The following is a 23840-nucleotide window of genomic DNA, read 5'->3' as shown; positions in this document are numbered from 1 at the left end:
TTTTCATGATTCTTGCTGTTCCAAACTGTGAGGAGTATTTGGAGGGAAAATGTCACTGATTTCAGGAATACAAACAAGCTCTAAGAGCTTGAATGGGGAAGAGACACGTGAATGTCTCAAAAACTTGAATGGGGAAGAGACACTTCAGCACCTTGCAAGAACCCTCTGAGGCTTCAGGGGAGAGATGGGACAGCAGCAACCTCAAGAAAAGCCCCAAGGGTGGTGTAGGAGCCAGAATCCGATCAGCCAGACTGTCTTCCTGGGTACGCAGGGGACATAGTGAGGCAACAAAAACTGAAAACGTAGAAACTGTGAAAGTGTGGAGGTCATGACTCAGTGTGACACCCACTCTCACAGGTGCTCCTCTTCCGACAGCCTGAATTCAAGCACATACACTGAGAAAGTTGTCAGGGTTCCTCCTTCTTGTCAGAATAACCCCTTGATTTTGTTGCAAAGCAGCTGCCTTTCTGCTTTTTCTTCCTATTTTTTTTAAGAACTCCTTCTTGCATTAACTTACCCAAATTAACTTCTATGTGCTGATTTTAAAGGAACTCAGTCTACTAAAAACAAATGAGAGCTGCAAAATTAGTCCCTTTGCTGTTCTTCTTCACATCTTGCCTTCTATTTGTGCTCCTGCCACTCACCAGCAATCTGACAGCAGGTGAATCATTTCGGAGTGTTTCTGCTTCCCTTCAAATTTCTCATCTATTTAGATAATACACTTGCAGAGTAATAGCTGTCTTTAGATACAAAGTGGGTCTGGGCCCAACAAGTGCCTCTGCATGCTGCTGTACAATATTAGTGCTAATTGTCTTCTTGGGCTTCAGCATATGCATAGTCACATGCTTCTGAGATGATCTCAGCTTCTCTCATTACAACATCCATTTTATTTTTGTATTTTAAACCAGTCTGCACTGGAACAAAGAAATCCACGTGTCTGAAAAACGATGCCGACGCACTCGAACTCCTGCAGTATCTACAGGCACACGATGATGTGTCTAAGGCTCCACATCCTCATGCAGAACCGATGTAATTAAGACACTGCTGTTGAATGAAGGGGGTGTGAGTGTACCTAATTATTCCTATGTGTAACACTTTAAACCTACAGCATGTCCAAAGTATACTGATGAATACGTGTTCATCTGACGGCATCAGCTTAATTACTTCTCTAATTATTCAAGAGGCAGGCAGGAAGTTTTCTTTGGGTTGGTTATATCGCAGTAATTGATTGTTATTCTGGTGATGCCATGACACACAATCAAACAATCAGCAAGACAGAGTGAGCACAGAAAACAAAAAGGTCACAGGGACAATCCAGCAGGCTGCACTGAACAGAAATCTCAACTACTCACCCGAAGACATGCCTGGTGTTCCTCAAATTAGTCTCTTAACTCTGGTGTGTGAACAGGAGTATAGATGTATGAAAGAGCCTGTGGCATAAATAGTAGCAGGAGAGCGCTCGGGTTTGCATGCTTTCCTTGAAATGAATGTCTACATTCATCCCCATGTCACCTACAGTTCTTGGCAAGGGAGGGTGGGGACACTCGAGCGTTTCAGAGAAAGAAACAGGCAAAATGTGTTCATGCATCTCTGACACCGTACTCTCTTACACTACGGGAAGATTATCAAGCAAAAAGTTTAAACAGGTGACTTGACTGTCATCTGTGAAAGCCTCAGTGGCCTGGAAGCAAACAGCACTTAGGGTAGTAGCAGGATACCGTAAAAGCGTTAAGAATTTCTCGGGACACAGTAATTGCTACGTTGGTTTTGTTTCACATCTGTTGGGCGCCACTTCCTCACTCGCAGCCTGCCAACAATCATCATATGTGACAAACGCTCCTTGCAGCGTGCCGACATCCTGCCGCGCATAAGCACGCCGTGGCAATCAGTCGGGGCCGGTGGGGAGCCAAGGTGCTCCCTGCAGCACGCAGCCTCCCACCACCGTGTCCATCACCCGAAGAGTTAGCTGCTCTGTGCAGATGGTCCACAGACCCCCGCAAACTCCATCTGCCTGCTGGGACAGCCGATGTCCCTGAGCAGCCCAACCTGGAATACGCATCCATGGCAAGGAAAGACATTCCCAACTTTACCCTCAACTCAGTCAATCAAAGGGAGCTTGACAAATAATGCAATTCCACGTCATGCAACAGAATTCTGAACCGAGTGAGCCAAATCACAGCCGAAACAAGGTGGAAACCCACAGCTGCTGTATTCGTAGCTACCCTCCTTACTCACCTCTCTCAAACAGAACAGCCAACTAAAGTTCAACAACTCTCCCACCAGCTCTGCTCACAGACCCGATAAATGCGAACAAGGAAATTGCCAGCAATTTTACTGTGACGTCACATAATTAGTAGCTGAACTTAAACTCACTTGGAGTCACCTCCATTACCAGAAATATCACGCATGTTTGCAAACCATACAGACGCTTCTGTTTGTGTCCTTATTGTTTCCATTATATAGACATCTCCATAATGTGCCTTCAGCCTTAAATTAAAAACAGATGGACAGGCTAGGACTATTCTATAGCAGAGTATCGGGTTTGGGTTCTGGTTTTCATTAAGGTGGATTTATGCTGGATTATTCTGCATTTATCATTTACGTAACTTCTATGAAGTTACTCAAGGTGAAGTTCTAACAAATAGCTACAACAGATGTCATATCAAATGAGAAAGTTCTGTCCCAGAGTCATCAACATATCAGTCATCATCTTTAATGAGTTATTGCAGTAATTACTATAGCTATTTAATCTTGCTCTTGATGGTAGTTGCCACGAGGTTCTTCACGAGAAGTGTGAATATGCATTTTCAGGTTTATTTACTTGTCAACTATTCCTGAAGAGCTCCTCCTGTTAATGTACCGCTACTACCTCCCAGAGAAGAAACTTTCTCCCAAAATAAGCATGACATTTGCAAGGTGGAAATAATTCATTTTTGTGGCAAAATAAGATCAAGATCACCTATACTCAGTTCGGAATGGCCATGTTATTTCAAGTTTCACCATTACCATAGTGTAAACAAATTTCTGTAGCAGCTGAGGTCCAGCATGGTAGAGACTGCTCAGGCACCACCAATAAAATCATCCCCTCTTACAAATGAGTGAAGGAAATACTTCAGTGAGGCTGAGCCCTGCTTGTGAGAACATAATGGTCATGGCCAATATGCAGGCACTAGACAAGACAACTTCTATAGCTGGAAAAAGAAGAGCCCTACAACTTCTGCTGAGCAACCAGACTGCAGGTTACAACCCTCATCCTTCATTCTCATGCAAGAAAGTGGAAAAGTTATGACTAGTGTGGAGAGGAAAGTTGCTCTCAACTATCAGCTATGCCACTCCACAGCAGATGAAATTTCATATCTCTCCTGGTATGAAGTCAGTCCAAGTAAAGAAAGCCAAACCTCACATTTTGATGTTTTGTTTTTTTTTTTTCTTCCTGGCAAAATTAGTAGGAGAATAAAATGAGTGCTTCCAATACGTTTTGCTAGGTACCATTGGAGCTGATTGTAATTCCCTTACTGCCAGTGGCAGCTTTAAAGCTGGGCTGTTAATTTGCTTTGCAGTGGGTTGTGCACAGGAACGGTACATAACACAGTTCTGGAGTCCCTGCTGTCAAATCAGAAATTCAGAAAAGGCTGAAGGCAACTCCTTAGAATAAATCCATGAGAGCAGAAATAACGTGAAATGTGCAAGTGCAAATAAAATTCATAGTTCATCTTAGATGCACTCAGCATGTTAATACCTCAACTGTTTTGTTCATTTGCTACCTGTTTTCAGTGCCTTGAGGCACACACTATTAAGGCACAGCCCAGCATAATCTAACTTGAAGTCTTCAAATGTTACATCCTTTCCTGCAGAACAGTTCTCCAGAAAACACTTCTCTGAAATCTCTAATTACTTAAAACCCTAAGCCAAGGACTTTGCTCTTTGGCTTCAAGTCTATAAAGCACTTCAGACACACATCATCTGCTGATCCTGGATGCAAAACCTTTAAGAGATTCAAAATCTATAATTTCCATCCTGCCAGAAACCAGCATTCAAAAGTGTGCTTCCACTTCCTGCGATCACCAGCTGGCGCGAGACTCTCCAGATCCACAACAATGACACAACCACTGAAGAGAGGAAGATGCACAACTGGACATTTGCTCAGCCAGGACCAAGTCCAAAGAAAAGAGCAAAGGCACAAGAAATGCCATAACACGCAGACACCTTGGTCAGAGACAGATAAATGCCCAGGTAACCTGCTGCAAAGCAGTTCAACACTTGACTGCTTGAATATTTTCATTTGAAGCAATTAAATCTGAAAAAAATGTTTTTATTTAAATCAATGTAAGAAGTCAATGTTTCATTCACTGTAAGAATATATCAGATCAATCAATATATCAAAACAATGGTTTAAACCAATGTAAGAATATCAAAAGGTTGATTTATTTTCCTAAAATGTTTTGTTGATTACAAATAAGTAGCTTCCAGCAAAATGTTGCGAGAAGCATTTGAGAGTGTTTGGAGGACTTGTAAAGGAATGTTCTACTCTGTGCCAGCCTTGGTTGAGAAGCCCTTTCCTTTTACCTCGCTGCAATCCCTTCTCTGAAGTCAAGTCTATTCACACCAACAAAACCTCCTGACACTGGAGGAAAATATAAATCGTGATATAAAACCTAGAAAGTGATAAATATTGATACCAATAAACGAAATTTTCTTCAAATCTTAACTTTGCTGAGAAAAGGAAAAACAACTGAAATAATTGACTTCTACAGCTTGGTCCTAAATAGTTCCAACCGCAGTAGCTCCTACTATACAGACACATATTGTAAGTGACACAACTAAGCCGTGAAACCCAAAAGACCACCAAAGGAACATTAAATGAGCAGGGACAGTCACTGCTGGAGGCTCACCTGTTTTGTTAGAGAGTCGGAAGGACACCATCTTGTCGGGAATGCTGCAGACATTCCTCACCGAGGCGATGCAGCTGTAATTCGCGTAGTCCTGAGGTCGGAGGTTCTTCAGCTTCAGGATCTTCGTTTCCCCCTGCAGGAGCAAGAGACAGCATTAGGAAGAGCCTGAAGCAGAGGAGCGAGGAGAGCTGCAGGGTGCACTCAGGATGACTTCCAGGAGGCGGGAGGTGCAGATGTGGCCAATTAGTAAGAAGATGTTGAAATGGTCCAGAAAACCTTTTTTCCTTTTTCTTTTTTTTTTTTTTTTTTTTTAATAGCAGAAAGAATGGTGGCTGGCATAGCCTAAAGCCATAGCCCACCTTATATATTAAAGGCAGAAGAAAAGAGAGTGGCAAGGGGGGAAATTGTTTTGGCAGTCTTTGAAGTCACAGCATTATTCTGGATAATACGTCGTAAAGTACAATCTGCTTGATGAAAAGAATCATAAGCTACAGAAATCCTGCTGCTTCTCCTTTGAAAATGAGCTCCTGATGGATTTTATTTTTAGCCAGGGGTGTAAATGATGGAGCAGGGACCTGAATAGGACGTGTAATGAAGGAGTTCCTTCTGATGTGATCAAGAGAAAACTGTAGTGTCCAAACATGAGATTTCCACAGCAGCTCTATGTGAAATGGGCACCGCAGAGCTGGGAACTCGGGAGAAAAAGTTGCTGAAATACGTATGCAAAATCTTGAAGTATTGTTAGCAAAAGCAGTAACAGAAAGCTGAACGGACTGTTAGGTACAACATCCCCTGTTAGACTGAGCACACAGGGATGCCACGGAGCACAAAAGGCAAGAAGAAAGCAGGTGAGTACAGCAGAGCACAGCGGGGCATCACACATGACAGAGCGACAGTGGAGGGCTGCAGAAACATCAGATACGTCTCCATTTAGCTATACATGCATATTATTCATCCTAGCACTAAAATAACAAACTTCCCTGCATTTTCAACCTCCTCCTCCAGCTGCCCACTTTCAAGTCTTCACCTGTGTTTATGCTGATAAGCTAAAAAGGTATTGTGCTTGGGACAGGCTGCGGCACAGCCCCAGCCCTGGGAGGCAAACACTGAGCCAGCTCATAAGGCATCAAAAGAGGAAACTATGAAAAATGTTCATTATTATGTTATTATAAAGCTGCTACCACTCCTAATTTCATCACGGCTTGGGAAACATATTGCCTTTTTTAATAACATCATGAGCGCATATAGGGAAATATGTGGTCGTCTGTGAAAATGCACGCATAGCACTAGCAAAAACAAAACAAAACAAAAACAAATGAACAAAAACAAGAGAAGAAGATACAGTTAGCAAGAAAAGAAAAGAGATACTCATTAAATCAAGCTCAGTAGATGTTTGGAGCATTGGAACTGAAGTGCTTTGTATGTACAATCAGTCCCACAGAAATGATGTGATTAAAATCAAGCTCATGCTGATTCAGTGTTTGCACGGCTGAAGCCTTGAATGGGTGTTCCTAAAGAAAAAGATCCTACTTTACAAAGAGATTCATCTGGACTAGAGAAGGGCCTGATCCTGGTTAGTGGAAACGCAGATACCAAAGCCATTAAGTTCTGGATTAGACTCAAACACAGAGCAGCTACATCCCACTGATTTGGTCTTTAGCTGCGGACTCCAAGTGGAACTTGTGAGCTGAACTCACAATGGCATTCTGGATCATGTTCCCAGATTGCAGAGATTTGTAAAAATATATATCTATTTTCTTCATTGGTTTGAATAATTAGTCTAATTATGTCTAATTGCATAATTATTGTAAATACAGCAAATTTAATCTTGTGCTCAGACTGTGCAATTACAATGTGCAATGAGGATGATGCAAACTCTTAGGAAAAAAATCTGCATCAAGATTTCAGTTTCGAAAAATTCAGTATTTCAAACACTCCCACAGATGAGACTGCACGTTTGTTCTTTCCCCTTCCCGACCCCCTCATGGCAGCTAAAATAAGCAGCTGACATTACCTTACTCATCAAAAAAAATCTGTGCTTAAAGTTCAAGAATTCTTTTTTATTTGCCCAGTTTTTAAAGTGACTTCTGCGATTTGATAAAACAAAGAAACTAGCATAAAGAAAAACTGGCCTTTTGGGGCACAATAACTTAGAAAAATTATTTGTGCTACTGTTTTCCCTCACATTTCTTTTGATTTTCAGATTGATAATCCAGCTTTAAAGCAACCAACAAACAAATGTCACCTCAAATTCACCTCTTGGTGCTCTGAATATATATCCCCTCTATCCCTCTTCACACCAGCTCTTACCATTTGTTACCATATCATAAGCAGAACCAATTCTGCAGAGACGTGCAGTAGACATTTATGATTCTTAAACCTTTAATTACATCTTTTCCTCTTATAAACACATATCAGACCTTGCAGGCACACAGACAAGATATACTTAATTCAACCTGACCTCCAAAAAACATAAAAAGGTTATGGATAAGCTTTGGACTATCGACATGACAATCAGATTTATTCAGATTAATTGGGCCCAGACAGAGAGTCTAGGCAGAACGCTCCCCGTAAGCTAGGTATCTTTTTTTGGTATCTTTTTTTTTTTTTTTAATATTGAATCTAATTTCCTGTGACACATTTTATTAGATATGTTCTTGTTAGATGATTGGAAAGGTATTAATCAGCATTTCCATATTGAGATATTATAAGACCAAAAGGACCACCTCAAGGGAGTCCCTCGCTTTTTAATTAAAGCATAAAGATACTTGCGTTTACACACTTGAATCCAAAGAAACAAGCCACACATTTGCTAAACTGAATCCATACACGTTAAATTAAAAATAATTTCATCACTTTTAGGAGACCGATAACTTGACTATGTAATCTAATTCTCATCTCTGCAAGGTTCCAGGCACACATTTCTCAGTAGAATACCAAGCCATGGTAGCAATATAAAGCTGTCAAGCACAATAATAAGAAAAACTGAAGGTGCTCTCAAATCATTAGCTGAAAATTATTTATGAAATTTGCAGCTTGCTTTCTGCTATGAAGACCAAATTACCAGGCAGTTTTCACTTGTCTTTACTTGTTGTTGCTTGAGAGTTTCCAAAATAACATCTTCTCTTTTTTTCTTTTCTTCTTTCTCTTTTTTTTTCTCGTACCATCACACACACTTCTCCATAGACAATAGGATATGTCACCTTTTTATTCGGAGACTGTGTAAGTGTGCTAACAATAAATTAATCTGATCTAATCTGACAGACTCTTTTGATAGCGCAGTCTGCTTTCGTGGCTGTGAGTAACAGTAGGAACACTTATAAAAAGCACTTCTTCCCATTTTTGCCACATCATCTTTAAAGTGTGTAAGTCTGGAACAAAAACCTTATATTCAAAGATGTGGAAGGTGGAATAATAATAATAAAACAGGGAGTTGCCTTAGAGTTTAGCCTTCATGAAAAGCTTTTTAGGCTGTAACTTCTGTGCAGAATCACTTTGCATTGTATTGGAAAAGATTAGGAAATAGCAGTCAAATCAGAGCACTGGGCTTGCAGGCTCAAGCAAAATGACTTCAAAGGGGCCCCTGCAGACAGCACTCACTGTGCATCTTCCCATAGCTTCCTACTTCCAAATTTCTTTATCAAAAAATAAAAAGACATCTTTTATATTAGTAGCTCTTTAAAAACTACATGGGTGGATGTGCCAGGCTGTGGTTCTCTGGAGGGCATGCCCACCAAGCACCCCGCGAACCCAGCAGATGTGCAGACAGACAAGCTCTACGTCCAGTTACAAAGTCCCTGGTGCAAGCACTTGAAGGAGGGATAAATACTGTAACTTCATTTCCTACCTGTGTAAAGAAGGGCTCGTAGATCTCAACTCCTTTATCAGAGCCTTGCAGCAGTACCTCCTGGCCGCGTCTCCAGCTGTACCGAACAGGCGGATTGGAGTTGGCAACGCACCTGAGAAACACAGTTCTCTCATAGTAAAACTGCTCCTTCGCTTCCCCGATGCTCTGGTGGACTGTCACTATCGGGTCATCCAAATCTGGAAAGGCAGAAGAAACAACGGAGATAAAGTCAGGCTCCACCAACACCGCGATCCTTACCATTCACCAGCGGTGAGCAGGGAAGCACATGTACCGCCCTGTACACAAGTCATGGCAAAATAGAAGCAGTGCAGCTCTAAAACCCATAAATGTACGTTTGAAAACTTCCTGAGCAGAATCCAGTTTTAGAGTTTGTTTTCATCCGTACGGCACCTAGCAAAACTGGATCTTTGTTCACCACCCTGGCTTATTACAATACACGTGATACTATGATAGTATCAATCATATTTCTGACATGTTTCCATTAATATTTAGGTTTCACCTAGTTTTCATCCCCACTACTGATTTTTTATGTATGATTTTAATTTAAACATCTCTTAGAAAAAAAAGTAGTTTATCAAGCTTTGATAATAAATAGTCAGGCTCATTTGCATCCTAATGGTAGGATCCACTGGAATGTCGATCATGTGAACGCATCTGTTTTCCTTTAAAGCAGCAATTTAATACAGTAATTTAACGCACATTCCCTTCGTTCAGTTACATGCATTTAACTTCAGGCAGGTAAATTCATCCTAGGATTTGGAACACACTTCTCTTGATTAAAATACAGATATCATATAATTACTCCCACTGCTTCATCACAGAGAAAATTAGATCCCCACAACAGAACTCATTCATCTTAAATAGGGAAGAAATAGAGATAGCCCTTGGAATGTGAGTACACTTAATGAATTAATTTGGGCTTTATTCCACCAGGAACAAGTAAATTCCTGTTTGCGGGGGTTTACTGTTGTTTACGATGAGCTTTGTTTGAAGGAATGATTACACCCAAGAAGAAAAAAAAGCAACAACAACAACGGCTGTCATCACCAGCTAAAAACACTTGGCCCCAACCAACAGGGTCAGCAGATCCTCACCGAGCTTTCGGGAGGAGTTCCGCCGCCCAGCAAGCTGGCAGCCAACACAGGTTGCTGCCCAAAGCCAGCAGTTACAGCACAGCACCGGTGCCGTTACCCACAGAGGAGGACCAAGCCCACCTGCAGGCACACAGCTACGGCGTGTTTCCACGTGCAACTCAGCCTCGACTGGAACACCTGCAGAACCTCCCCAGCAGCGCTTTTTCCTCAAAATAAAGGCTAAGTAACACCTCAAGCAGTTCTTAACTAATTACTCATCCACAAATGCAACCCTATTTCTGCAAGGGTGAATACAGGTGAGTGCCTATCCAAGTATAATTCACCAGGTTTACTTGAGGCTACAATTCAGCAAAATGCAGAACCAGGGTGCTCAACCCTTATAACCACCAGCGCCAACGGGAACGCTGCCATGACTGGAGGCACCCATCCCTCCGTCCCTTTTCAACGGTGCTGAAAACAAGGGCAGTTGTTGGGGTGGAAGCATCACCTGCATTTTGCTCCCACGTCCTTTCCCCAAGTGCCAGCTGAACGCAACCGTAACCACCAGAGGATATTGTGCCAGACAGGCCATCAGTGCAGCAGCTCTTTTAACATTCAGATTTTTGGTAGTTTTGAAAAATTAGAGGTCTGGTAGACAAAAAAAAAAGATTAATAAAGGAAGCCCATCATTAACAATTTGAAGAGATTAGCATGTTTCAAATGTCCACATTGAAAAACAGTCTGCACTTAAAATTATTCTTTAGAGGCTTACATTTTGATTTGCATAACAAGAACAAAGCCTGAGAGTCTCTTGATTAATTAGAAACAAAACATGTTCCAAAATTTGGAATAATTCAAGTAATAATACCTTATAATGGTGTATGGATTTTAAGTAAATGTTACGTTCATTCTACCCTACAAAACATTTTAGTTAACATCACAGAAACAAATTATGAAACTGTTGTTCCAAATTAGGATGGCATTTTCTAATGAGATTTCATTTTTGTTTTAAAGGTTATTTTAAATCACAGTAGCATTAGAAAAAGGGAAGGGATTGCTGAAACGCCATCTTCTACTCATGCAATAGAAAATACAAAGAAGGAAATTAGCTTGCTTCAATTCCTAGGCCCAAACACCTGTTCCCTACGTTTTGATGAACAACAGAACATTTCACGCATGAATGCTTTGCAGTGTCTGCTTATTAAAGCACCTCCTTATGCCCCAAACAAGGATGGTGGCTAGCAAAGGGCTTCCAGCCCTAAGCCGTGGAACAGCTCCTTGAATCTCTCCCCCTCGGATGAAGGTGCATCCTCCTAGATGAAATATGCAGAGGTTCAAGTCTTGACTCGGTGTCATTTTGATGAAGTTACTCGGGACTAGACAGACTGAGTCACTTAAAGCCTAAACATGGGGTTTTCAAGGTGGCTGTGAAGCCTGACAGTGCAAGGCTGCAATCCACACCTCAACACGCGGCAGGATGAGGCTGACTGGACGGAAAACAGCTCTGCAGAAGAGGCCGGGAGGTCCTGTTGGAAAAGCTGATGTGGGTGTCTCTACACCCATGAAGGCCGGACACCTCCCAGGCTGCAACAGCAAGAGAGCAGCATGTCCAGGGAAGTGATCCTGCCCCTCCATGCACACCTGTGGGACAATGTCCTGAGCAATGTGTCCACGATTTGACTATCTTTACAAAGAAGAAGACACGGACATACGAGAGTGAGCGCAGAGGAGGCCGCCAAGACAACTGGGGGCTGAAGCAGGTGACATACAAACAGAGGCTGAGGATCTGCGTTTGGCCAGGCTCGAAAAGGAAAGGTGAAAAAGTGATCTAAAGTCTGTCTTTGACTGACTGCTGCGACACGACCAGAGCAGATAAATTCCTCTTAGAGGTGCAGAGCAGAAAGAAAAATGATGAGCCAACGGGTGTAAGTTGCACCAAGAGAAATTCTTCCTGGTTGTAAGTGAAGGTTGTGGGCTCCCCGGTACAAGAGGGACGTAGAACTTCTCAAGAGGGTCCAGCACAGAGCCATGAAGACGATTATAGGATTAGAGCATGCGTCCTGTGAGGAAAGACTAAGTGAGCAGGGCCTGTTTAACCTAGAGAAGAGGAGATGGAGAGGGGATCTTATCAATCTCTACAATTACCTGACGGGACAATGTTAAGAGGACGGGGTCAAACTCTTCTCAGTGGTGGCCACTGATAGCACAAGGGACAACGGGTACAAATTGAACCACAGGAGGTTTCATCGCTGTAAGAAGGAAGAAGTTCTTCATGGTTCAGGTGACGGAGCACTGAAGCAGGCTGCCCAGAGAGGTTATGGAGTCTCCTTCTTTGAAGATATTCAAAACCCACCTGGATGTGATCCTGAGTAACATGCTCTAGGTGACCCTGCTTGAGCAGGGGGGTTGGACTAGATGATGCTGGAGGTCCCATCCAACCTCAACCGTTCTGGGAAGGCAAATTCCCTGTGCAATCAGACAAGTGCTTGGACATGGCTCCAGAGACACTGTGGGTACCCGTCCATGGAGGCATTTGAAGCTTGACTGGCCCCGGAGTTGGCCCCGGTTTGAGTAGGGGGTTGGACTGGAGGTCCTTTCCAACCTAAATCACTCTGAGATACCAAGAGATGAGATGCCATCGCTTCCTCATGCTGTCTGCTCTCTTGCAATGGGTGCATGCTGATGTGAACTAACCCCCTCTGGTCCCTAAAGCAGGTACCCTCTTTCCACATGGCCCTGTAGTACGGCAGGGGATGGACTTTGACAGGAGTATAAAGAAAGCTGAAAGAAGTTGAAGTTGGAAACGCAAATGTAGCAAGCCCTCTGCCAAAGCATTTCATAATGGTCAATTAATACAGAATTTGCACTGCAGAACATGACTGATTTTTCCATCAGCAGTGCTGGAAAGATCTTGACAGCTGCATCACAGCAAAAGAAGCACTAATAGGAGACAAAATAATGCTTGCAATTGTTGTGAGATTTCACTGATCGTTCAACTGCCTGCCCTGTTGCTGTGCAGGGTTAGACGAATGTTTTAGGAGGTTGTTATATAAGACTGTATTTTGCTCAGACAGTGTGAGAGCTGCAAACATAATACAAAATACGCTTTTTATAATACTGCCAAGGCATTCTGTGGAGTTATTACAATGGAGGCAGGTAACTGCCAAATTCATAGCCTTTGGGCTGTTTTAAAGTCACCTGATCCCGGTGGCATTAATGCCCACTTGTCGGAGCTCTCCAGAACTCCAGCTTCAATGTCCAACTGAATTGTTACTAATTGATATTTAAATTTCCAAATAGAGGCTAGAATACATTGTTTAAATCTCTGTGCATATGTGCAAGTATCCGTGGGTGTTTGTTCTTCGCTACAAGCATTTGAACAATCAGGGCTTCTGCAGTCAGGTAGGGGAGCTATTGACTTCAGATATTGCTCACAATTTGCCTGGGAAAGAGAGGAGTTCATGGCAGAGACAGAGATCTTAACGCAGCTGAGAAAGATCTAGCATTGGAAAGCTCAACATGGTGAATTTTTGAAGTGCTTGACAAGGAAAAAAAATCTTAAAGTTTTCATTTGGGGTTGATCAATTTATAAAGAGTTAACTGACTAATAATTCTGCATATTAAACTGAAGTCATGGGTGTTATGCAGTTAAAGTCTATTAATCAAAATGAAAATAATTACAGAAGTATGTTTTCCACAGAGGTTTATGTCACCATTAGGTTCAATTTTTCAGTCTTTAATCTTTGAATTGAACCAAACTCTTTCTGAAGCCCAGATGGCAAATGCATGCTCAACGATGTATTGGAAAAATTGCCTTCATACATTCTTATGCTCTCAACCAAACCGAAAAACCAGAATAAAACGTTCAGAATAGGCCTAATCTCAACACACGAGGAATTGCAGCACAACTGTCAGAGACCTTGGTGTAGAAGGTGCACAGAAGTGTGGCAGCTGCTGTTGATGTCCATTGCATGCCGAACTGTACAGCACTGGAGGCATCGTTCTGGCTGTGGGCAGGAAACGCAGACCAACCATCTCCTGCAGCCCTCACCTGAGCTCCAGGGAGTTTCACACGGACAGCCATGGGAGCGGGATCACAGCCTGTATTTGCTATTCCATCTTTTTTCAGCTGCTGGGACTACACAGCTTGCTGATTTCATTTGTTAATTAGCTGCCTTTGTCTTCAGGTCTTCAAAGCAAGCGATATTTGGAAGTCAAGATAATAATAAATAAAACACGCATCTGGTAAACTGATTGAAACTGCTTCATCAAGACACCCATACAGGAGGCAACAGTGATGCATATATTCCACCTGCCTAACTTGTAAGTTATTCTGAAATATAAAAATATGAAGTTCTTCCCCCTATTTTCCTTACTTTAGCCTCTTTGACCTAACATATCAGTACTTATCAATAAGTATTCAGGCTTGTGGTGTTAGGTAGTACTGTATGATATAAAGCAGTTACACCTGACTCAGGAAATGCATAAAATGCACCAAATGGGTATATTCCTGCGTACTTGTGGCAAGAGTAATGAACTGTCGTGCGTGCCATCCATTAGCAGGTAGCAGAGCTCCAAACAAGCTGGCGGGATGCCAGAAACAGGGGAGCTCAGTTACCCGGAGCTCTGCATGAGATATTTTTTCCTTCCCCAGCCCCTTAAAAGAGATTTCTTACGCATCTGCATTGCTGTACTACGTGTGCAGCAGAGTTACGACAGTGGAAGTGAGCATCATTTACAAGGCCAGAGTCTCTAAGAAAGCCAAGCCTCCTTGCTTGCTCCAAAAAGACCCAGAGTGTGACCTTGGCAGACCCCCGATGAGCTTACATCGACTTCCAATAGCATTTTGAGAAGATCAGACACATGCTAGAAGACTGGAAGGGTGCTAACATCCTCCAACACAACAAGACACAGAATGACCTTAGCAGTCAGCAGCACCCTGCACAGCCTGAGACCATTTCTGCTTGCCATGCTCTGCTGAGGGTTGGAGTCCAGCCACGAAGGACCCGAGAGGAAAAATATAATGAACACTAGCTAATGGAGTCTTATAGAGAAAACACGTTATTCTTCTGATGAAATTATAAATATATCTCAATGAAACTTGCATAAACTACGCCCGCTGGATGAACTGTTCATGCCAGCATGTGCAGATGACCCTAGGAGGATGGCATGCACAGCCCTGCAAGAATGCAGCACCGGTTTTGTTTATCCAAGGACCCCAAACTGAGCCAATGTACAGCATTTATGAGACAAAATTACCACTGGAGTCCCTGGACAGTAGATACATCGGCACTGAGGGTTTTGCATTTCTAGCACAAGCAGCAGAAAACAAGCAACATCAGCTACAAAACTGAATTTCTACATGCACAGACCTACACAAAATAAAGATTGGTGGCTTTTGCAAATAATGAGAGTGGGATGCTCACATGGAAGAATATACATCTAGGAACCCATAATAAAGGCTAATACTGCAAGACTGTACCCTGGCACGGTCTGTGAGAAGAATCAAACCTAGTAAACGTACGCACTCAGCACAGTCCTGAAATAGATGGGACTGCTGGGTTCACTGCATGCAGGAAGATATAGGGATACAATTTTCTTTTGTATAGAGAATTGGTGACCTGAGAACAGGATCCTAATCAGGTGTCAGCCATCCTAAGAAACATTAAGAAATAAAAGGGCAAAGAGAAAAGCAGCAGAAAAGTACCTATGAACTGGAGAAAGTACCCATTACTTTGGCTTGCAGTAAAAGATGTAAAGAGACAGATGTATTTATCAGGAAGAAGACTGAATGGTAATTTTATTATAGGATGTAAGCATCTCTTGGTGGGAAAACAGCAGGCACAAAAGAGCTCTTTTGGCTACTGGTAAGATATAAAACAAGCAGCAAGAGCTGTAAACAGAAGGAAACCCAAATTCAGTATGGAAAAGAATCAAGACCTTGTACTTATAAAAACAAGTATAAAACTTACAAACATTTTACTTATAAAATGTAAATTTTTAAATTTACTTAACATTTTTATTAAATCAAGCATGTTTGAATCAACAAATTGAGTTATTTACACTATCCTTTCATTCCCCTTGCATTAGACCATCCCCACGTGTCGGCACAATTCGGTTCCCCATCCTGCAGGACATGGCTGGGGAAGATGCTGATGAACCAAATGCACACACAAAGCACGTAAGAAACAACAGCTAAAGCCACCCTTACACTACAAGGATTGAAAGCACAGGTAGATAACAGGAAATCAGTTATGTAAGAACTCCTAAAGTATGACTGCTACAGGATTTTTAGCTTCCCAGCGATTAACCTTCCTTTTTTTGAACAAAGATTCAACTATAAACATAGTTGGAGCAACATATAAACATGAGTTGGACACTTTGCTCCAAGGAGCACAAATTCGTATCCAATACATACAATTGCTCGAGATGGAAAACTGCAATAACCATTTGGTTTTTAAAAGAGGAAACCTTGCTTTTTAATTCTCTCTGTACCTTTAAAGAAACAGAAGATTATGGAAGAAAAAGCAATTTAGCAACCAGCCCAGGAGAAACAGACACTCAAGCTAAAGGCCTCCTGACATGCATGACCCATTACTAGGAGTAATTGTCACAAATATGACTTTTTAATATGTTAAGTAATTATTGGCTGCATAATCTCAAAATGAATTAATGCTTGTGCCTTCATTATTTTGAAGAAAGGAAGCTAAAATTTGTTTAAGTAATAAATATCAACTGGGCTAGGAGGGTCTAGTTCTAGACTGCATCCATGTCCAGCTGCCGGCTTTAGAAAAACTCTTTCAGAGACCACTCACAAAGTTTACCTCTCTGTTAAAAACTGCATCCTGGAAGCACTGAGTGCAAATAGCAGCCCCTTGGAAAGCGGGGGCTCCTGGTAATAGTCCACTGCTCTTTTACTGCCTTCCTCTGGATTTCATATGTTCTGAAACAGGTACAGAACCATTTTGCTAAACCAAAGAATTATAAATATCTGACAGTTCATACCTATGTAACAGAAGTGTCATTTTGTTCCCACTGCATATGTGGGAATCTCTTCTGAGGTTCACATTTATTTTCCAGCCTTAAACTCTTTATCATAAAAAACATCGGTTTAGGAATCTCAGCAGTGCTCTGCATACTTCCTTGCAATCTCTATTCTTAAAGACAACCCTACATTTTTTTCCATTTTTATTTGAACAGAACACAAAACACGCATTTTAGGAGAAGAGAAATAAAAAAAAAAAAAAAGAAAAGCAGGACTGGAGGAAATAAATAGTGGGAAGTGGATGATGAAGAAAGGAGGGCACAGGAAAATATCCTTGGAGGCAAATCAAACAAACCTACAGCAAAGAGGAAGAGGGAGAGGAACCTGCCCAGAATGTTTAGAGCCCACAACTGACTCCAGACAAGAGGAGCCTTTTCAATGACTTGAAAGAAACACCAGAGCCTGTCCGCTATAGGAGTACATGCAAAAATCCCATCCACCTCGGGAGGGACCTTAGGAGATCATCTAGTCCACGTCTTCTTCTTTCCATACTGAGGATGCCCATCAATTTTGCATCATCAGCAAAAATTAATACCGAAACGTTATTACCGTATGTAAATGCAGCTGAATCCCAAAGAGGTGCTAAGATTTGCTTCCTGAGGTAATTGCATTTGACTGCCCATCTGCCAAACCTCCTTTCCCTGAAACCTTCTGAGCTTTTTAGCCTCTTTGAGCAAAATTTCGAGTGGGGATTGAGATCCCAAAGATAATTAACCTCCAGCATGTTTCATAATATTGGGGTAGGCACATGGGGAGAGGCAGGCAGTGGAGCAAGGCTCGGAGTAGCTGAGAGAAACACCTCACCGTGAGCGTGGCATGGCCAGCTGGCGTGGAGCCAGGCACCCATGGGTGCCCTCTGCACAGCCCATCATTAGGGAGCTCGTGGGGAGTCCACGGGGAACAGCGTTTCCTAGAGAAAGGGAATGGAGATGGAGGTGTGGGGAGGAAGGACGCGGATCTGTAGGAAACCAAGCTTTTTCATTCGTTAGTTTTGCTACCCTTTTTATACAAAATAATTCATGGTTATGCAGGTGGAGGACCTGGAGCTTGCTCAGGTGCCTCCTGCAGCTCTCCTGGTCACCTTGCAGGTGCTGACTCCCCAGGACAGCCTTCCAAGGGCGAGCTTTCCTCCACGCATTATTGCTCCTTAGGTAAAAGAAATTAAACAAAGGAGCAGATTTCTGGTAATAACAGAACAACCCACATTATGGTTTTTTAGAACAGCAACAAAACCTCACCCTCCAGAGGAGGAGCTTACAAAAGAAACCATACATCAGGGAAGTTTCCAGATGCATGCAGTTGGCAGAGGGAGAATACTTACAGATAGCAATAGTGAATTTGAAAGACATCGTAAGCCATAAACTCAGCGCTTTGTATAATCTCAGCCTATTTCTATTAAGTCTCAAATCAGATTCCTGCAAACAGACTGAATGTTCAAGCCATTAATGTGGTCTATCTTTCCACTCGAGGGATATTTACAGCATCAATTATCTTGAACCTCATCTGACATGTACTTATCTCAGACTGATCTAACTACAGCTATTATCATGTGTTAGAGACAGTTTTAATTTAGAAAAGGAATAGCATAAAAGGCATTCAAATAACCTTTCAGCACTCTCGCTAGATTTTTTCAAGGATGAAAATAAAACAAAATCTGCATACGCAGCCAGGTAATGCTACAGAATTAATACTCTAATTAACTGTAAGCTTTTTTTCCGTGGTTCAAAAATACTGATGCCGGGATTATTATATTGAACAAATTCCGCAAGGTACTTCCTCAGCAGCTATTCAGGGCTAATTAAACATCATTGAAATGAGCTAAACATGAAAATATAAATCTTCCTTGGCTGATCCTAATATAAATTTTGCATTTCCATTCCTGCATGCATGATTATTTAATCTCCACTTCTTAATTTTCACAAGCAAGGTTGTCAGTACATATTAGTCAGCTATAATAGCGTGTTTACTGCAAGAGGTCCGTGTCTTTGGGCACACACAGAAATAGCAAGGCAGGCGGGCGTGCTGCGGCCACTCCTGCTCCTACCTGACCAGCACCGCTCCCGTGATTCTTTGTTTTCCATCTGTCCTCTTCTATCAATTATCTCTTTTTAATTAAAACTACGTCTGTCGGTGCTCTGTGCTGAAACATCCCCAAACAGAATAGCGGCAGTACTGTAACAGAACTAAAATTTATTATTCTCACGGCAGCATTCACCAATAACCGGCACGATCGTGTGCATGTACACATGTTAACCTAACTGAGAAATAATCCAACTTCTGCATCTTTTACAAACTGCCCCTTTCAGAGCATCCCTAATCCAGCAAAACCTTCAACAGAAGCACAGACAAAAGCACGATGCAACATCGGCTTCAGCTCCGGCCAAAGCTCGGCTCTGGTCAGCCAGCCTCGTCCCAGGCAGGCTGGCACCAGGTGACAGCCCAGGCCAGGAGCTCTCCACAGCGCTCAGCCTCTGACTCTTGTTGCAAACGATCCCACATTTCAGAAGGGCCCTACAATGAACTGATGAGGGCAAGCAATGGCAAGGTGCAGGCAGGATCATGAGAAAGCTCTCAGTGGCTGGAGCATTTTCAGCCTCCAGTCATTTATCCTGAAGAGTTTATTTTGGTTAAGCTGCCACCAGCTAGCCCCGTCTCACTAACACGGATGCTCTGGATGGATGAGGTAGGGCCCTTTCTCCCTGACGTGGGCTCCGAGGAGCAGGTGCCTGGCACGGCCACCTCCAGCAGACCGCAGCGCTCCGCGCCTCCGCAGCTGTGGCAGGGGCTCACGCGGCAGCGTTTGGCAGATGCTGTGGCACAAATGGGTTTGCAGCCAGTGAGCCCTAATGACACCACGTGCTTTTAAATCAACAAATGAATTAATATTACCGTTACTGCCCTGCAGTCGGTTTTGCTCTCTGATGAGTGCCTGGGGCTCCTGGGGCCTTCAGCTGGTGCAGCGCCTGTCCCTCGAGGTCGCGTTTCCATCCTTGCTGAGGTTTCCCTAATGCCACGCAAAGTTCTCAGCACAAACCAGCACCAACGTCTTCCACATCACTTGCAAGCATCAGTGGTTAGCACTCTGAGCTGCTCCTGCTGGCTGCCCAGGGAGCTTCCACAAACCAAGTTTCTGCCCTACCATTGAACCACACTCACTATTTTGTTTGGTGAGGCTTGTTTGAATTTCTGTAAACAGGCAGCAGTCCTACACTTACAAACATGTAAATAGCCCATGATAAATGTGTTATTTGCTGGAGAGAAAAAAAAAAAGAAGTATCAGGAACACACTGGGATGCAATCAGACTAATGACAAATGGTAATAGGAGGGTTTGAGAGACCTTCTGTGGAGCCAAAGGCTCCCCCCCTTGCATTTCCTTTCTGCTACACTTGCTTTTATTGAAATTGCTGTAATTTTAATAGAATTATCTGATAATTTTGAATGTTTGTTCTTATTGCTTCTTGGTTTATGCCTTCCTGTATCCTTCACTTTGTAAGGAACAAGTAGACACAAAAGAAACAGTTTGTAATTCTGGATAACGAGCACACTGCTCAGGATAGCAAACCGCAGATTCAAATAGTGCAGCATATTTATAGTCGAGATCCACAGCCACTTAAAACCAGAGCCTTCTAGTAAGGGAATGATTGCAAATGAAGGCGTGGCAGAGCAAGCCCTGGCTTGCAGACAGCTGATTTGGTGCAGGTGATCTGCAGGCAGACTGCACATGGCAGTCACATCCCTCAGCGCGGTCCTGGGAAGCACCGAAATGCCACAGCACTTGTGCAGGATGGACCCGAAGAGAATCTCATTTCTTCCAGGGAATACGTACATAAATATCCCAAAGCTATGCCACATCAGCAGCCTTGCAGTTATTGCACAGCTGTTAAAGCTGATGAAGAAAATCGTGACTTTGGTGCTCCATTCCTGGGCAGTGGCAGCATTGTAAAACGCTACGGAGAAGGGGAGGGAGACAAGGCTTTGGGTCCAAGCTGTTCTGTCACTCGCCAGGAGTTGAACAGACAGCAAGAGGTTCAGTGCAAACGTTGCAGAGTTTACAGAACAGACTAGGACTCACTTGATGAATAGGAAATTCTTCTATAAAGCCAGGATCGATCTTTTTAAACAAAATAAAAAAGCTGAAAATCAAGATAATAGTTGTGCTGTTCAGTGTTTTAGTTATGATTTGCAAAGAAAAAGAAAAAACACGCACAATAGTATCAAGGGTTCCTCCCTTGCACCAAGGGGTTCGTTTTTCTGGACGCCGCAGAACAGAAATCCAAAGCTGCAGGAGAGCAGGGCAATGAGAGGGAAGGTTACCGTGGTGCAACACAAACCCCCAGCAGCACCGGAGCCTAAATCGATCCGAGTGCCATCACTTAACTATGAGCTGTTGGAAGGGACTTTCAGGGATGCCCTACCAAACTAATATTGGCCAAAGACAAACTAACTTTAGGGGTCTTCAGCTGCTCTCTACAAACCCAGTGGCTTTTTTTCCAGATTATTCTAGAATTTCAAAGGGAGAATAAAAGAATAGGTGGTTCCTTGCTATGAAACTGCCATGGAACAGCTAATGTCCCATGGAAATGGGCACATGTAAAGCAAATTAGACCAGAGGATGGAGATTTAAACTAAGCAAAAACTTATATTCCAACCAGTACTTATCTGGAACCTTATTCTGAGATGTTTGACTGCTTGACTAGTCATAGGATGGTAAATTTGATATTTAACCATTTTTTCTCAGTTTGTAACAGCTTGCAGTATTTACTAAACAGCTTCCCAAGAATGTTAATCCTTTCAAAGTGCGTTTATAGCTCAAAGAGAGAGGAAAAAAGAAAAAGAAAAAAAAAAAAAAGAGGGACAAGTCCAAGCTCAGACATTAGCAGCTCCAGCTACGCTGGTCTGTTAACATGTAGCTATCCAGTCAATACTAATTAGCCAAAGATCATTCAGAAAATGAAATTGAGTTTTTCCTTGCAAGAGTTTTGAAACCAAAGGGAATGACCTTGTGGTTGACAAATGACTTCACTGAAGCTGAAGAAAAAAGATCTGTATTCATGCTCTCCTTACAGCTGTTATCTCTACCACCACCGTTTGGTATCGGTTTGTACACACACAACCGAAACACCAGGCCGGGAGCTCTGACCCCACAGAACCAGAAACAGGCAAATTAACACAACCAGAGGGTCACTTCGATGAGCAAGGTGAGCAGAATCTGACTGCTGCACCTGAGCACACAAGGCAACAATTTCCACTTGCCGTGAGCTCCCTTAAATGGTGAGATCAGCAGAAGCAGCCTGGTTACCTTGAAAAAGGTGTGCTGCCCTAATTTGTCTTCCTCTGTGCCACCACCCCAGCACGGATGATAAGGGTACAGTGACAACAACAGTAACTGCAGCAGCTCCAGCTCTGCTCTGCCTCCTTTGGGTAAGAAGACAGCAATTGCATCTTTATTAGGGCTTTCTGCATGTGAGTTCGGCCAGGCTTACATAAACCCCAGGCAGGGTGCAGGCCAGGAGGGAGCAAACGCTTCACGTGGAGGCTTGCAAAGGTGCCTGACAGGCAAGTACAGTACATGGAAGAGGTTTACAGTTAGAACTTAGCAAGTTCCATTCACTTACTCCTGAATCAAACTTAATGAAAATTTTCATTAGCATGCCCAATGTCTGCCTGTTCGGGACAGGAAGGACGCAGGCACTATAAAGTTATTTCTTTCACCCATTCCACTTACACGGACAATGGATGTACTGCGTGATTACATGTCTGGGAAGATGGAAAGCCACGATGTCAATTCCTCTTATTTCCATGGCTGAACCTGAGAGATGGTCTGTCTCTCTGAATAGCACACGTCATGCTCCCACCAGCCCTCCAGGTCACAGGACTGATCCTCTCTGATGCCATGCAAAAATCAGGGGATCTGGTCCATCAGCTGCTTAAGGTGTGATCCGCTGATGTTACTACATGCAAGACGTGTAAGACAGGAGGCTATCTATAATCCCTTTGATCTGCTGTGAATAACATTTTTTGGGTACCTCACAGAAGTGACCTGAGTTTGGATTTCATTATTCTGCTCTGCCCTGTATCTCAGCCCTTTCATTTTCCTCCCATTCAAGGAAATTGGAGAGATCAGAGTAATCGGTGAAGAGAAAGACACAGGAAAGCTGTTGATCCAGTATAAAAACAGCAACAAGATCTTTGCTTCACGTGGTATCATTTTAAATCTCCAAAGATAGCTCACATTTTTCTCAATCTACAGCTCAATCTAGTTTATAATAGATTACAAAGTGCAATATATACTCTGTGTCAAGTCAGAAACAATAGTTGAGGCTGGAAGGCATCCCTGGTGACCATCCTATCTGAGCCCCATGCCCAAAGCTGATCATCTACATGCATGCTGCTCAGTACCATGTCCGAAGTTTTCTGTGGGACCATCTGCAAGAGATCCTTGAAAATAAAGAAATACAGACCTGGATATACTTTTGAGTAATAGATCAGCTAATCATAGAATTAATCAGGTATTTTAGATTTATTTTTCCTCTATTAACTAACAAAAAATGTGCTTAAAATCTTTGAGAATAGTAATTAGTCTTAAAAATGTCCAGCAAACACCAATGGGCTGCAGCGGAACCTTCACGAAGCTGTTGCATTATTTTCAATGGGATTTCAGGTTTCCTTCAGCTTTTTCTATTTAAGCAGAGAGAGAGCGTGGTAGCATGAGCAAGTATAGCCACTGAGACTTCAAGAGTGGGAGGTGAGGGTGGCGACAGAACACTTTGCGGAAAGGCTGAAGCAGCAGCACTTAGAGGTATCACTGGATGCATTTTAATAAAGGGTTAATTCACATGCACAGCCAGGTGAATTATTCCAAAGTTTAGTTTCAAGATACCGATTTCATTGAGTTATAAGGATTAAAAAAGCAACCCTATGAAAAAAGTGTTTTTGACTAGCATTGACTTTCCTCAAGGTG

The 23840-nt window shown here is 42.6% G+C and overlaps 1 protein-coding gene across 5 annotated transcripts in view; it reads right to left on the bottom strand.

The window, feature by feature from the left end:
- Window positions 1–23840, bottom strand: part of MDGA2 (MAM domain containing glycosylphosphatidylinositol anchor 2) — a 336382-nt gene that overhangs the window by 158173 nt on the left and 154369 nt on the right. For all 5 annotated transcript variants that reach the window (XM_066998721.1, XM_048065998.2, XM_048065999.2 and 2 more), the window contains 2 exons: window positions 8740–8936; window positions 4893–5025 (listed from right to left, as the gene is read on the bottom strand). In XM_066998721.1, the coding sequence (XP_066854822.1) occupies window positions 4893–5025; window positions 8740–8936 (330 nt within the window). The remainder of the gene's footprint in view (window positions 1–4892; window positions 5026–8739; window positions 8937–23840) is intronic.

Source organism: Anser cygnoides, chromosome 5, assembly GCF_040182565.1.
Source record: "Anser cygnoides isolate HZ-2024a breed goose chromosome 5, Taihu_goose_T2T_genome, whole genome shotgun sequence".
Classification (NCBI taxonomy): Eukaryota; Metazoa; Chordata; class Aves; order Anseriformes; family Anatidae; genus Anser; species Anser cygnoides.
The sequence above is the reverse complement of the archived record's forward strand: the minus strand, read 5'-3'. Positions and strand labels throughout refer to the sequence as shown.